The sequence below is a fragment of the Rhincodon typus genome, chromosome 2, assembly GCF_021869965.1.
Source record: "Rhincodon typus isolate 14 chromosome 2, sRhiTyp1.1, whole genome shotgun sequence".
Lineage (NCBI taxonomy): Eukaryota > Metazoa > Chordata > Chondrichthyes > Orectolobiformes > Rhincodontidae > Rhincodon > Rhincodon typus.
Window position 1 is genome coordinate 41,224,320 of NC_063333.1, and position 15,790 is coordinate 41,240,109.

Consider the following 15,790-nt stretch of genomic DNA (forward strand, 5'->3'; position numbering starts at 1 on the left):
TGGATGATAATGGAATAGTTTAGGTTAGATGGGCTTCAGATTGGTTTCACAGGTCGGCGCAACATCGAGGGCCGAAGGGCCTGTACTGCGCTGTAATGTTCCATGTTCTATGTTCTATCCACAATCAACACTTACCTTCAAATTCTGACCACTGCAGCATTTCATAGAGACATCACAGTGACAATGACATTGTATTAGTGGCTTGCTCTCTGATTTTATTTAATCTGTTTAAAACTTCATCACAATTTATGACTGGCAGTGGTTTTACTGATTGAAAGAAAAACTGCACAGCCATCATCTATCACTGTAATAATTCCACAGACCAGAAAATGCATTAACAGGATTCATATATTAATAATTATAATGCATTGACACACTGCAGTTTAAAGACTGCATGAAAACAGATTTCACAACATACCCTGTCTTTTCAATGACGTGATAAAATATAACAACTTTTTATTTATATTGAATTACATATAATAATATGGAATGCACACCTAAGTAATTAAAAAGCAGATTTATTGTCTTATCAAGCATTGACAATAATTTTCTGCTACAGCTACACTCAACAAATGTGCATTACCATTTCTACCACCAGAATCACTAATTTTGAATTTGGTTTATATGAACAACAGATACCAGCAGTTAAAATCAAGAAAGACGCAATACCCACACGAACACAGAAAAAAGCTGCAAAATGCACAAAACGCTCAGTGGATTCTGAACAGATTAACATCACATGTTGAAAAAAATAGCAAGTAGAAAACTGCGATTTTTCAAGAGATCTGAAAACCAATTTAAGAAGTAAAGATTGTGGATTCACCTACTACAGGCAGACTTAGTGTTGGTATTTTAGATAGTTTGAAAATCTGCCACAGTATCTCCAGAAGAGAGAAAAATAAGTGAGCTCTGATTAGCTTATGCATGTTTACCTATTGACAATGGCTGTAAAATGTCTACTAGGTATTACAGAACTAACCGTCCTGTCCATTTCGTTCTCTTCAGACCTTACTCCTGAAGTTAAATACCCTTTCAACTTCTAAGGTCTTCAAAGCTAATCATAGAACAAGAAGGGTGCCCCACATGCGGAACTCTCAGCAAATTTAGTAACGGAAAAATAACTGATGAGAAAATTGGTATGAAAAGCTATAAATTATACACCAATATAAGTTATAAAATATCTTCCAAAAATATAAAGTATATCCATCCCATGATACCATCAGTTCATTTACTGTGGTTGGTTCGCTCACTGAGTGGGTTTGTTAGTTCGCAGAGGTTTCATTACACTGTTGAATAACATCAGCCTCCGATTGTGGGCTGTTGTGTTTTCCCTCCTGGTATTTAAACCCTGGGGTCCATTGAAATTGATTACCTCATTTCCGGTTTTTCTTCGCAGTGGTGTATATATAGGGTCCAATTCTACATGTTTATTGATGGCCGTACTGGTGGAGAGCCAGCCTTCTAGAAATTCCCATGCTTGTCTCTGTTTGGCCTGTCCTAGGATCCTGATGTTGTCCCAATCGAACTGGTGGTTCTCCTTATCCGTGTGAGTACTGGTCATGTCTTTTTGTTGCTGGTTGGTGTTCATGTATCCTTGTGGCCAGTTTTCTTCCTGTCTGTCCAACGTAACGTTTGTCGCAGTCCTTGCATGGAATCTTGTATATCACGTTGGTTCTGTCCATAGTGGCGTAGGGTTGATGTAGGTTTGTGTGCCACTCTGATGCCTAATGGTCGTAGGAGTCTTGTGGTCAGTTCAGATGTGTTCTTGATGTATGGCAACGTGATGAGTGTGTCAGGGCGTACTGTATCTTCCTGTAGTTATTTGTGTGATAGGCATCGTCGGACCCAGCTGTTCGGATATCTGTTGTCCTTAAATACTTGGTAGAGGTATTCTTCTTCATTTTGGCGTAGTTCTGGGTTGCTGCACTGTGTTGTCGCTCGTTAAGTAGTGTTTTTACGCAACTTTGTGGGTGTTGGGGTGGGTTGCTGTTGAAATTCAGGGCTTGATCCGTGTGTGTGGCCTTTCTGTGTACCTTTGTCAGAAATTCCCGGTTGGCCCTGCGTTCTACCATGACGTCCAGGAAGGGGAGCTGTTCGTTCTTTTCTTCTTCCCTGGTGAATTAGATGCCGGTGAGAGTTGGTGTGTCTCCTCTAGTTTAGTCTGTTTGATGATGACGAAAGTGTCATCCGCGTATCGGATCCATAGTTTTCGGTTGGATCTGCGGAACAGCCATACTTTCAAGTCTATGCATCACCGCTTCAGCTATTAGTCTAGAGATGGGTGACCCCATAGGTGTCCCGTTGATTTGTTCATAGATTTGGCCATTAAAGGTAAAGTGGGTCATGAGGCCACAGGCCCAGTAACTTCAGCATGTTCTCTGTGGAGGTGGTGTCACTCGGGCCTCGTTCTTTCAGTGGTGTTGCTGGTGTTTCTCTTGCCAGTGGTATGTCAATCGAAGTGAATAGGGCAGTAATGTCAAAGGACACCAAGGTTTCGTTCTCGTCTATTCTTGAGGGAATTGAGGAACTCCTGGGCTGAGTGGAGCGATTTGCTGACGAGGTGCTTTAATCTTCATTGTAATTCTTTGGCTAGCCTATGTGTTGGTGTGCCTGGCAGGGAGACTATGGGTCTGAGGGGCACTTCCGGTTTGTGTACCTTTGGGAGGCCGTAGAGTCGGGGGGTGATTGCCCCTTCAGGTTTCATTTTTAGGTAGTCTGCTTTGTTGATTTGTCCAGTCTGTTTCAGTTCCTTTAGTGTGTTGATTATTTCATTACCCAGTTGCAGTGTCACAACAGCGCTTCATCGGAGGCGGCACTGATGATGGTACCCAGCAGGGTAATGAAACGTCTGCAAACTAACGAACCAGCTTGGCGAGCGAATCAGCCACATCATCCACAACCTGAGCTACAAATCTACTCAAGAACCTTAGACAGTTTATTTACAGTCAACGAAACTATTGAAACCCAGATTCATCCTTTTTTCGAAATGTTTAAAGCATTGACAATCAACAACAACATCCTGAAAGCAAAATATTTAACTACAGCAGTCAAAATATTCAAGATTTGAATTTGCACGTGCATTGTTTTGGAACACACATTTTGAGCATTTCTGAGAGAGTAGGAGCAGGGTTTCACGTGGAGATGGATGGCTGATACATCAGAAGGCTTCCACCTCAGACACCTGATTTGAATTTAGTACAGCAGTCTAATATATCCCAAGGCCAATAGGATTTCTACGAGGCTGCATTTCCTTGGAACCTGCTCACTGTACTATTGTAACTTTGGTGATGATTTGGCATTGTTCACATACATAAGTGGATACAATTGTCATATTGCAATAAATTTGTTCCAAGATAATTTCAAGAAGGACAGAAACCTCCCAGAAAGGGGAGGGGATATGGTCATGGCCCTTCAGTAAGAGAAGACTCAAGGAAATTCATCTCTAAAGTAAATTCTCAGTATCAATGCATTCTCATTATCCACGGTATCAATGTTGATCCAGCAAAAATTAGGGGCATTTGATCAACGTGTGAGAAGGCAGTAGTGAATGAGTTGTTGTTGCTCATATTAATAACTTATCACCAGAAAAACACAGTTAACATTCAAGAGGGACTTACCGCCAGTAGCCACAGTAATCTCGGTCAGGAAATGGCCATAAAATGGAAAGTGGAAGGACAAATTTACCCTCTGCATGAAGCAATCAAATTAGTTTGTCAATAAAATAAGTATTTATAATATTTTTTTAAGAGAAATAAATCATTAAAATTCATTTATACCATTTCATAATAATGAGTAGTTAAAGAAATTAAAACAGCCCTGTTGCTAGAATTTTTTCAGCTGACTGAAGGTGAGAATTATTACACATTTGTACGAGACTAATACGTCTTTATTAAAAGGATTGAAACCTTCATGATAAAACATTTTATTCTGAACAGAAATAGCTGGAAAAGCTCAACATGTCTGGCAGCAACTGTGGGGACAAAGCAAAGTTAACTTTTCGGATCCAGTGGCCCTTTTTCAGAACTTCAGTTTTGGAAACCAAAACGTTAACTCTGTTTTGTCTCCACAGATGCTGCCAGACCTGCTGAGTTTCTCTAGCAATTTTTGTTTTTGATTCTGATTTCCAGCATCAGCAGCTCTTCGTTTTCTTTTCAGTCTAAACAGTGCAGTTGCTCCCTCTGCTCTACCAGACGCTATCAGGGCTGGGCGCTTGGGAATTTTATTCACAGATTCTTCCATCTTTCTACATCTCTCTCCACTTTAAAAACCTTCACCTTTCACTTTATGTTACCAGCTCTAACTTTGATTTCATTATTCTTTTTTATTTAAATGTGTTGTGGCACCTTTCTACATTAATGGTACATTAGTGATAAATGCATACGAATATGATTTGAAAGAAATAAATTTGCGTTTACTGAAGAAATGTAGCAAAATAATGTGATGATTTACTCAAAGTCAATCATTTAAATTTATCTAGTTATTTGAATAATGTACTTTATTTGATTATAATAGTTTGCTGACACTTACAGCAGCTTGCCGGTGGGTATTAGAAAGGATCCCATGAATCTTCACTTTGTCTTTTTCCATTTGATCCATGTTCACCCATAGTTCCCTGGTTTCTGAATCAGACGGCCCATACATTCTTGATGTGTAGTAGTTGTGGTCTGTGTTTTCCTGCAAATAATTAAGGTTGACACATTATAATTGTCACAGATGAAAGCCCAATGTTATCTAATTGCCAGATGTGACACATGGTTCAAGTCTTAACACTGGATTCTTGAGGAGAAAACATTTCTTCTTCTTGAGCTCTCTGCCCCAGTGTAGGTTGTCTCATAAAGCCATGTTATCCTTTATAACTTGGGCAAGGAGGCAAGTCCAGCTGGAACAGGGATCTAACCTCATGCTGTTCAAATCACATTGGCTATCCAGTCAACTAAGGCAACTGATCACTTAAGGATTCTGAATTGCTGTGGCAATGTGCACTTTTATATGTTTTATGTAGCCTGGAGAAACAGATGTGAATCTGGTGATGGTGAAAGCACCAATTTTTTTCTTCCATGTGGATGGCTAGGAATCACTCCTACTCTTAACACCTGCCACTGGCACATAATGAAATAATATACAAGTTGACATTTCAACCTGTTTGGCAGCGTCATGATTGCCACTTCCTTGGCTACTAACTCCTGATGTGGGTTTTGAATCAAGAGCTTCTAACTCAAAGGCAGGGAAGTTACTCGCTGTACCATAAGATTCCTGGAAAAGATTTCAAATAAAATATTTGGAGGGCTGCTTTGAGCTATGTGGACTGCGCAAGTTGACCCATGCAGCATTCTTCTGGGGTCAATGAGGATAGCTCCACCTGTTTGCTGTCTGTCCCCATGGAATTAACATAGAACAGAAACCAAAGTTAATTTGGAAAGAACGTGCATTTGTGTAGAACTGCACCACTTGTTCAGGACGTCACGACAAACGTCACCATCAGAGAACTCATTCTCAAGTGCAGTTCTTTATGATGTTGGTAAATACAACTGCCAAACAAATCTTAGAGAATAAACAAGATGAAAGATAAGCTAATTTATATGGATGGTGTTAGAAAATTCATGATTCTCCTTCAATTAGTGCCACGAGTCTTTTGATTACTATGAAAATAGGCAGAAAAATCCCTGGTTTAACATCTCACCCAAAACACCTCTCACAATGCACCACAGCCTCAAAATTTTGAAATTTTGCCCTCACACCCATGTCTAGTTCACTTTTGAACATCAAGAAAAACAGTGGCTCTTGTACAAAACTCTAGGGAACCCCATTTTATACCTTTCCCATACTGGAATATCAATCGTTCACACCTCTCTTTTTCTACCACTTAACTAATATTGTATTTGTTCTATGATTTGAGCTTTTATTCCATGGCTTTGACATTGCTGACAAGTCTATCACATTGTAACATATTAAACTGCTTTTGGAAGTCAATATTATCAACTCCATTACTCCCAACAATCGTTTCTGTTACATTATCAAAGAACCCAATCAAGTTACTTAATACAATTCGCCATTAGCAAGATCAAAGCAACTATTAATTTTATGTCATATTATCATCTCTTAATTTTTTCCCACTAGTGAGTTTAAACAAACTGTAGATGCTGGGACTACCGTTGTTACACAAATTCTGTGAAGAAGATGTGCAATTCTCCAATTCTCTGGCCACACTCTCCCTGTCTCTGTATCCAAAGGTGAATTAGAAGATTATGGCCAGAGCCTGAGATTTTGATGCTTACTTCCCTCAGCATCCATCCAGTCTTAGTGAGTTAATAACTTTCAATACAGCAGCCTTTCTAATAAATCCTATTTATCAATTTTGAATCTATCCAGTATCTTAAACAGCACCTTCTTCACAATGACTGTGGTAAAAGACAAATGTAAAGTAGTCGTTTAGTATGTCAGCCATACACTTTTGCTTCTATGCATCAATTCTATTTCTGTTCACCAATTCATTCTCCCATCCCTGCCACCATCCCTGTCATTACTACCCTTTTATCACTATTTATAATATCTATAGAAGGCTTTTTTCACTTCAAATTATGCCCTCAACTTTAATTCCAGATTGAACCATGTTCTTTCCTTTAGCTAATCCAAAACTTATGATCCTATGAAAATATTCCTTGACTGACACTTGATCCATCTCCATTAAATAGCTAGATCCACCCATGTTACCTTTATAATTGAAACTGGCACTTACAAGCAGATGAAAGAAGTGAATGTGGAAGGTAGTGGATGGGGTGCTAATCCAATGAGCTGCTTTGCCTGAGTGACAAGCTCCTTGAGTGTTGATGGAGCTACACTTTTCCAGGCAAGTAGGGAATATTCTATCGCACTGTTATCACACTATTCTATCACACTCCTGACTTCTTTGGCACTGGAAACAGGTTTATTTAAAAAGGGAATGAGACAAAAATCAGTTCGCTACAGTTGTTTACAGATCGTTGGAGGAGCCTGACTGGAGAGATTCAAAAATTTTGTTGTGGGGAACATAAGGACTTTTGAAGTGACAGTTGACTACTTTGATGAGGCTAGGGTGTTTGGAGATTGAATGTTAATTTGCAAGGATATATTGGAATGTGCATTCATTTTGACGATTAGATTATGAAACCTGAATCTCCATAATGGGCATTTCATAATGAAACAAGTGTATACAAGTCGAAAAAAGAGCAGACTATTACTGCTTATTTATAGCCCCTTCTCCATCTTTTGGTTTGCATAATATCTAAAACAAACTTCAAAAGATGTAAATTAAAGCTAATATTATATAACTATTGAAGGCAATTAAAGCATATTTGTTTGAACAGGAGTTCTATCTATTCATGATTATAGTATTAGGCATGAATTATTTTAGCTAACTGATAAAACAAACATAGTCAATTTACACTGTTATATGGAATCCACAAGAGCAGATCAAAGCACTTCCTCTACTCTATTAAGTTGATTGATTGCTCTCTAAGTGCATATTAAAAGACACCTAAGTCTATACAGAAAGCCACAGTAAGGAACAAATGCTGTAATTACAATTTGTAATTTTGCAACTAGGAGCAATGTGTATTTGGAACTGCTCAATTTAATCAATGTTGGATGTTGAATTTTCTTCAACAGATATGTAGAAGACAAACAGGTGAGTTTTAACAATGCAAGACATTGCACAGCAAGTTGACAGTTGGCTACACCAGGTTCATTGCAATAAATCTGTGCAGTCTTGGAATCCTACATCTATTACCCCATAACATTTTCCATTTTTGTCTCATTTAAGTGTGGAAATTTTAGATACCTCTTTCCAATATTGAACATTACTGTCACAACAAAGCTATTTCTACTTATGCACATCATCAATCTATGTTGTTCCTAGTTTATGAAACATAATATTCCCATGACACCACTAAGGCACATGCACCATATGACATACAGATCTCCCAGTGGGACAAGTACCAGTGTACAGTAATTGACTGGTTATCTTTTTTAAGAGGCTATATTGTTACTGTTGACTTATTTTTCCAGTCAAGGTAAAGGGGAATTTAAATCTAATGTATTCAGTTAAAAAATGATTTTACCTGGTGAGTTGTTTAAGTCACATGCTGCACTGTTTCACTTTACATCTTGGTCATTAACAGACAAATTTGATATGCAGTAGTTGTTAGTTACACGGAATTTCAAAAGGCATTTCATATCTCCGATCAGGTTTCTTTGAAAATTTCAGGTTTGTGCTTTGTGGAAATGAAGCAATAAGCATAAAAAAGTTACTTAAAAGGTAGGAAACAAAGTTTTGGGTAAACAAATATTGTAGAAATTGTTAGTAGTTAGAATTGATATATGCCAGGATCTGATATATGCTGAATCCTCTTTGTCCTTTATACACTTAAGTAAATCGATGTGAAATCTTGCATTAGTTTCACTTAACTAGTATAGTTGGAGAGGAATTTTCCAGATTGTTCCCTCCTTAATTCACACAGGGATTTGCCTATTATTTTCTCATTTCTAAGAGTTGAACAGTTGACAAATAAGGATTATTCAATAATGTTGCAGTAGGCATTTTGATTAGGTGGAGAAGGCTTGATAGATGAGATTATCAATTCCTGCGATCATTTTTGTCTGCTTGAATACCCTCCCAAGCCATTTCACTGAATTGAATCCATACCGAAGCAAACTAAAATCGTTCACTTTTTATGAAAACTGATTTAGATTTGAACGCAGAAAACAGGACGGCATGGTCAAGGGATACGGTCACAGTCAGGCAAGGGGCTCATCTAATTACACAACAGGGAGATAGCCATGGGCAGTCTCGCAGGTTAAGTTGGAGGTAATGGATGCTGCCAAGGTTATGTGCCCTGACATAATTCCGGTAAAGTACTGAAGACTTGTGCTCCAGAACTTGCTGCTCCCCTAGCCAAGCTGTTCCAATACAGTTACAACACTGACAATATGGAAAATTGCCCAGATATGTCCTATATACAAAAAGCAGGACAAATCCAACCTGGTCAATTACTGGGCCCATCAGTCTACTCTCGATCATCAGTAAAGTGATCAAAGGTGTTATCAACTGTGCTATCAAGCAGCACCTGCTCAGCAATAATCTGCTCAGTGACACCCAGTTTGGGTTCCGCCAGGGCCGCTCAGCTCCTGACCTCATTACAGCCTTGGTTCAAACATGGACAAAAGAGCTGAATTCCAGAAGTGAGATGATATTGACAGTCTTTGACATCAAGGTCTCATTCAACCAGATGAGGCATCAAGGAGGCTAGCAAAACTGGAATTGATGAAGATTAGGGGGCAAACTCTCTGCTGGTTAGAGTCATAACTGGCACGTAGGAAGATGGTTCTGGTTGTTGGAGGTCTGTCATCTCAGGTCTGGGACATCCTCAGGGTCATGTCCTAGGCCCAACCATCTTCAGCTGCTTCACCAATGACCTTCCCTCCATCATCGGGCCAGATGACTTTTGCTGATTATTGCACCATCGTAACTCCTCAGATACTGAAGCAGTTCATGTTTAAATGCAACAAGATCTGGACAATATAAAGACCTGGGCTGACGAGTGGCAAGTAATATTTGCATCACACAAATGACAGGCAAATACCATCTCCACTAAGAGACAATCTAATCACCACCCTTGACATTTAATGGTGTTACCATCACTGAATCCTCCACTATCAACATCCTGGAGGTTAATATTGACCAGAAACTCAACTGGACTCGCCACATAAACACAGTGGCTACAAGAGCAGGTCAGAGGTTAGGAATACTGCAGTAAGTAACTCACCTCCTGACTCCCAAAGTCTGTCCACCATCTATTAGACACAAGACAGGTGTGTGATGGAATACTGAGAGAATAGGAACTGCAGATGCTGGAGAATCTGAGATAACAAGGTGTAGAGCTGGATGAACACAGCAGGTCAAGCAGCATCAGAGGAGCAGGAAAGCTGACGTTTTGGGTCTAGACCCTTCTTCAGAAATGGGGGAGGGAAAGGGGATTCTGAAATAAATAGGGAGAGAGGGGGAGGCGGATAGAAGATGGATAAAGGAGAAGATAGATGGAGAGGAGACAGACAGGTCAAAGAGGCAGGGGTGGAGCCAGTAAAGGTGAGTGTAGGTGGGGAGTTAGGGAGGGGATAGGTCAGTCCAGGGAGGACGGACAGGTCAAGGCGGCGGGATGAGGTTAGTAAGTAGGAGATGGGAGTGGGGCTTGAGGTGAGAGGAGGGGATAGGTGGGAGGAAGGACAGGTTAGGGAAGCGGGGACAAGCTGGGCTCGTTTTGGGTTGAAGTCGGGGGAGGGGCATTTTTTGAAGCTTGTGAAGTCCACATTGATACCATTGGGCTGCAGGGTTCCCAAGCAAAATATGAGTTGCTGTTCCCGCAACCTTCGGATGCCACCCGTGAGTATGGATGCCATCCATGAGCCTCAGTGAGGGCTGAGTGCGGTGACAGATTTCGAGTAAAAGTTGGCTCTGGAAGTGTGAGATAGCAGAGAGAAGATGGTGGCACTCACCTTTGCTGAGCAGAGAAGATCTAAGGCATTGCTCGGCATTCTATTCGATGCAGGACACAGCACTGGCTCCTGGTACAATTTCTGTCCAGGCTGGTTGGATATGTTGCTGTGATCTCCTTTGCAAGACAGGAGGAAAGAAAGGGCTACCCCTGCCCCTCCACTCCCACACCAGCACCTCCAGATCACTGTCCTCGAAGCAGGAAGCTCGTGTGCCTTTCCTCTGAGAAATTTTCAGGATTGAGCACTGCATTTGAGAGGTAGTTTGTCATGTACAGTGTCTAAGTGGTATGCAGCCGGGCTGTACATATTGTCATGATCACTGTAACGCCTCACTGTAGTGTACTGGAAATCAAGGCTGGCTACTCCCCAAGTCATCACAAGTGTGAGAACATTTAATCCAACTATACAAAGTCCCCAATTTAACTGATTGATAAACTCAAGTTAAAAGAAAATGTTCAGCAATGTCTGTAATTAACAAGAAAAAAAAAACTGTTTACGGTGAACAAATTGTCTTTAATCAATGGGAAGAAGGAAAAATGATCCTATCAGAATACAAGAACCTGTAGGGAACAGTGACCATATCATGGTAGAATTTGGCAGTCAGTTTGAGACGGAGAAACTTGGGTCAGAAACAGCTGTGCACAGCTTATATGAGTGCAATCACATAGTGATGAGGGCTAAACTGGCTGCAGTGCACTGGGAAATGGGTTCAGCAGAAAATACAGTGAGGAACAACAGCGGTGGGGAGGTAACGGCCCAGTGGTATTATCGACCGTTAACCCAGAAAACAAATAATGTTCTGGGGACTCGGGTTCAAATCCCGCCACTGCAGATGGTGGAATTTGAATTCAATAAAAATATCTGGAATTAAGAATCTAATGATGACCGTGAATCCATTGCTGATTGTCATAAAAAAACCCATCTGGTTCACTAATGTCCTTGAGGGAAGGCAACTGCCATCCTTACCTGGTCTGGCCTACATGTGACTCCAGACCCACAGCAATGTAGTTGACTCTGAACTGCCCTCTGGGCAATTAGGGATGGGCAATAAATGCTGTCCAGCCAGCGACACCCTCATCCCGTTAATGAATAAAAACAAAGGAATTGCTAAATTATACTTTGCAAATTAGACTCTACCCCTTCTTAAAATCATCCCTCCACAACCAAATGGACAGACCCGAAGGAAGACAAGACGTGAATAATAAGAAGGAAAAAGAAGAAAAAAAAAACGTCAATTAATATCACCAGTCTGTTACCTTAGGAGTTGATCAGTTATTTCCTTTGATTTTTCCAGTTCTTTTTAGCTCTTTCTGATGAGACAACATTGTTTGCTCACTGATCTTGTCTTTCATTTACTGATTGAGAATTTTCCCCTTTCAGACTCTCTGTAAGTACACAGAACATAGAACTGTACAGCCCACGATATTGTGCCAAACTTTTACCCTAATCCTAAGGTCTATCTAACCTCCACCCCTACCTTATACTATCATCCATATGTCTACCTAATAGCCGCTTAAATGCCCCTAATGAGGCAGACTCCACTACCCTCGCCGGCAACGCATTCCACATCCCGACCACTCTCTGAGTAAAGAACATACCTCTGACGTCTCCTCTATATCTGCCTTTAAAACTATGCCCCCTCGTAATAGCTACCTCCACCCTAGGAAAAAGTCTCCAGCTATCCACTCTATCTATACCCTTGATCATTCTGTACACCTCTATCAAGTCACCTCTCATTCTTCGTCGTTCCAAAGAGAAAAGCCCTAGCTCTCTCAACCTTTCCTCGTAAGACCTTCCCTCCATTCCCGGCAACATCCTGGTAAATCTCCTCTGCACCTTTTCCAACGCTTCCAAGTCTTTCCTGTAATGAGGTGACCAGAACTGGACACAATACTCCAGATGTGGCCGAACCAGGCTTTTGTATAGCTGGAGCATAACTTCACGGCTCTTGAACTCAATCCCTCTATTAATGAAAGCTAACACACCATATGCCTTCTTAACAACTCTATTCACCTGGGTGGCAGCTCTCAGGGAACTGTGAACATGAACCCCGAGATCCCTCTGCTCCTCCACACTGCCAAGAATCTTTCTGTTAACCCTGTATTCTGCTTTCAAGTTTGTCCTTCCAAAATGAATCACCTCACACTTTTCAGGGTTAAACTCCATCTGCCACTTCTCAGCCCAGCTCTGCATCCTATCAATGTCCCTTTGTAACCGAGAACAGCCCTCCGCACTATCCACAACTCAACCCATCTTCGTATCATTTGCGAACTTACCAATCCACCCTTCTCCTACATCCAAATCATTTACAAAAATCACAAATAAAAGAGGACCCAGAACAGATCCTTGTGGTACACCACTCGTAACTGAGCACCATGTTGAATATTTTCTGTCCATTACCACTCTTTGTCTTCTAAGGGTCAGCCAATTCTGAATCCATAAGTAGTTTTTCATTTTGCCTTTCAACCAGGGAATTGATGCAGTAAGTTGAGTGGGAGTCATCTAACTGTTACTGAAGACTTTCTGGTCCTACCACACACAGAGAGAGAGATAGAGAGAAAGACAGAGAGGGAGACAGACAGACGGAGATTTTTAATATGTCCTCCCTTCAGGGCAGGTCTTTTCTCTGCACCGGCTCTATATGCCATGGTCATCAGATCAGCAGTCAATCAAAATGTTGTTGTCAAGCAATTAGTCCTAATTCAGAACCCAGTGGCTAGTGCAGTCTGACCATAAGACCAGAAAACATAGGAACAGAATTAGGCCATTTAGCCCATTGCATCTACTCCACCATTCAATGAGATCATGGGTAATCTGATAATTCACAGCTCCAATTTTCTGTCTTATTCCCATAACTTTTGATTCCCTTGGTGATTAAAAATTTGTCTTTCTCAGCCTTGAATACATTTAACAACCCAGTCTCTACAACTATCTGCCAAAAAACAAATTCCACAGAATTAAACCCTCCTCATTTCTACCTTAAATGGATGACCTCTTACTGTGGCATTATGTCCTCTGGCCCCAGAATCTCCCACATAGGAAACAACCTCTCTGCATCTATCCTGTCAAGACCCCTAAGAATCTAATATGTTTCAAAAAGGTCGCCTCTTATTCTTCTAAATTCCAGTGAATGCCACATTGTCTGTTTTTACTTTTCAATTTGATACTATCAATTTATCCCCTTCCTCATATCTTAGCTGTGAGTCATAAACTATTTTCTTAAACGTCTGCCATTGTTCCTCAATGTATTTTCTGCTGAATTCATTTCCCAGTGCACTGCAGCCAATTTAGCCCTCATCACTATGTGATTACACTCATATAAGCTGTGCACAGCTGTTTCTGACCCAAGTTTCTCCCTCTCAAACTGACTGCCAAATTCTACCTTGATATGGTCACTGTTCCCTACAGGTTCTTGCGTTCTGATAGTATCATTTTTTAAAGCTGCTTCATTACACAGCCTGATCTCTGGTTGGATCCAGGAAATTATCCAAAATATAATCTATGAATTCTGCCCCATTTCTACCTTTGCTAATTTGATTTTCTCAATCTACAAGAAGATTAAATTCACCCATGATGAGTGCACTGTATTTTTTACATGCCCTCGTTTTGTCATGAAATATCCTGTGTTTTGTAATGTACTGTTAGGGGACGTATAGAACATTCTCACCAAGACATCCTTGTCCTTGTTATTTCTTTTCTCCGCCCATACTTTCTACATCATTTGGTCCTAAATCGTTTCTTGCTACTGAACTTATTCCATCTCATTTAACTAATTAAGTGACCCTATCATCCTTCCTTCCAGCCTGTCCTTTCAAAAGATGACATACCCTTGAATATTTCGTCCTCAACTTTGACCTCCTTCTAACTATGTTTCCACAATGTCTTTAAGCTCATGCACATTAATCTACATATGTGCCATTAATTCATTTATTTTGCTCTGAAGACTACACTTCCTCGAGTAAAGAACCATTAACTACCTTTTTACCAATTTAACAACATAACCTTTTGTTTAGTAAACCAATGTATTCCCTTCCTGCACCCTCCCCTCAAATTAGTTTAAAGCCCTCTCTACAGCACTATTTATTCAATTCTCCAGAATCCTTGACCAAGCACAGTATAAGTGAAGCCTCTCCCATTAGGATCACTGCCTTCTGTGCCAATACTGATGCCAATGCTCCATGAATAGAAACCTATTCTTTCCTCACCAATCTTTAAGCCACACATGTAACTCCTTGATTTCATTTACCCAATACCAGTGTGTCTGTGGCTCGGTAGTAATCAGCACCCCCATTAATTTTCTGTCTGGCTTCATGGGTGTCTGAGGCTCATCTGTAGCAGCAAATCCTAGAGCCAGAAACTAGACCTGTGATTGGTGTGCCAAAGGTGATCGCTGTGTTTGGAACTTTGGAGTGGCTGCACACATGCACGGCTTAAAAGTAACATTGGTGGCAATCCTGAGATTATTATCTTGGAGGTTCTGATTTTTGGTTCAGCCCCTAACTGCTCAAAATCTTTCAGCAGAATCTCCTTTCCAGTCCAATCAATGCTGCACTAATGTGGATGATAAAATTGGATCCTTCCCATTTCATTCCAAGTTCCTATTCCAGCCCTGAGGAGATGTTCTTAACCCTGGCTCAAGTTAGGTGACACAGTCTTTAAGACTCACACTCACGGTTGCAATGAATAATATTCATCTCCCTAATAATATACTGTTCGCTACCATTACTATTCTCATAGAATCCCTACCGTATGGAAACAGGCCCTTCGGTCCAACAAGCCCATACTGACCGTTGAAGCATCCCACCCAGACCCATCCTCCTATAACCCACCTAATCTACACATCCCTGAACACTATGGGCAATTTAGCATGGCCGATCCACCTAGCCTGCCCATCTTTGGACTCTGGGAGGAAACCGGAGCACCCGGAGGAAACCCACGCAGACATGGGGAGGACATGCAAACTCCACACAGTCACCCAAGGGTGGAATCAAACCAGTGTCCCTGGCACTGTGAGGCAGCAGTGCTAACCACTGAGCCACCGTGCTGCCCTATTTCCTCCCCCCTCTGAATAGTTCCCTGTACCATCGTGTCGCGGTTACTTTGCTTATCCTGCCTGCAGTTCCCATTCTTGTCCACACAGCTAACAAGCAGCCTGTAACTATTAGAAATAGTAGGAACTGCAGATGCTGGAGAATCTGAGACAACAAGGTGCAGGACTGGATGAACACAGCAGGCCAAGCAGCACCACAGGAGCAGAGAGGCT

General features: G+C 41.0%; 1 protein-coding gene across 2 annotated transcripts in view; it reads right to left on the reverse strand.

Annotated features, from left to right (window-relative positions):
* Positions 1–15,790, reverse strand: part of plxdc2b (plexin domain containing 2b) — a 343,331-nt gene that overhangs the window by 162,135 nt on the left and 165,406 nt on the right. For both annotated transcript variants that reach the window (XM_048613860.1, XM_048613862.1), the window contains exons 3-4: positions 4,528–4,674; positions 3,618–3,687 (exon numbers count right to left, since the gene is read on the reverse strand). In XM_048613860.1, coding sequence (XP_048469817.1) covers positions 3,618–3,687; positions 4,528–4,674 — 217 coding nt within the window. The remainder of the gene's footprint in view (positions 1–3,617; positions 3,688–4,527; positions 4,675–15,790) is intronic.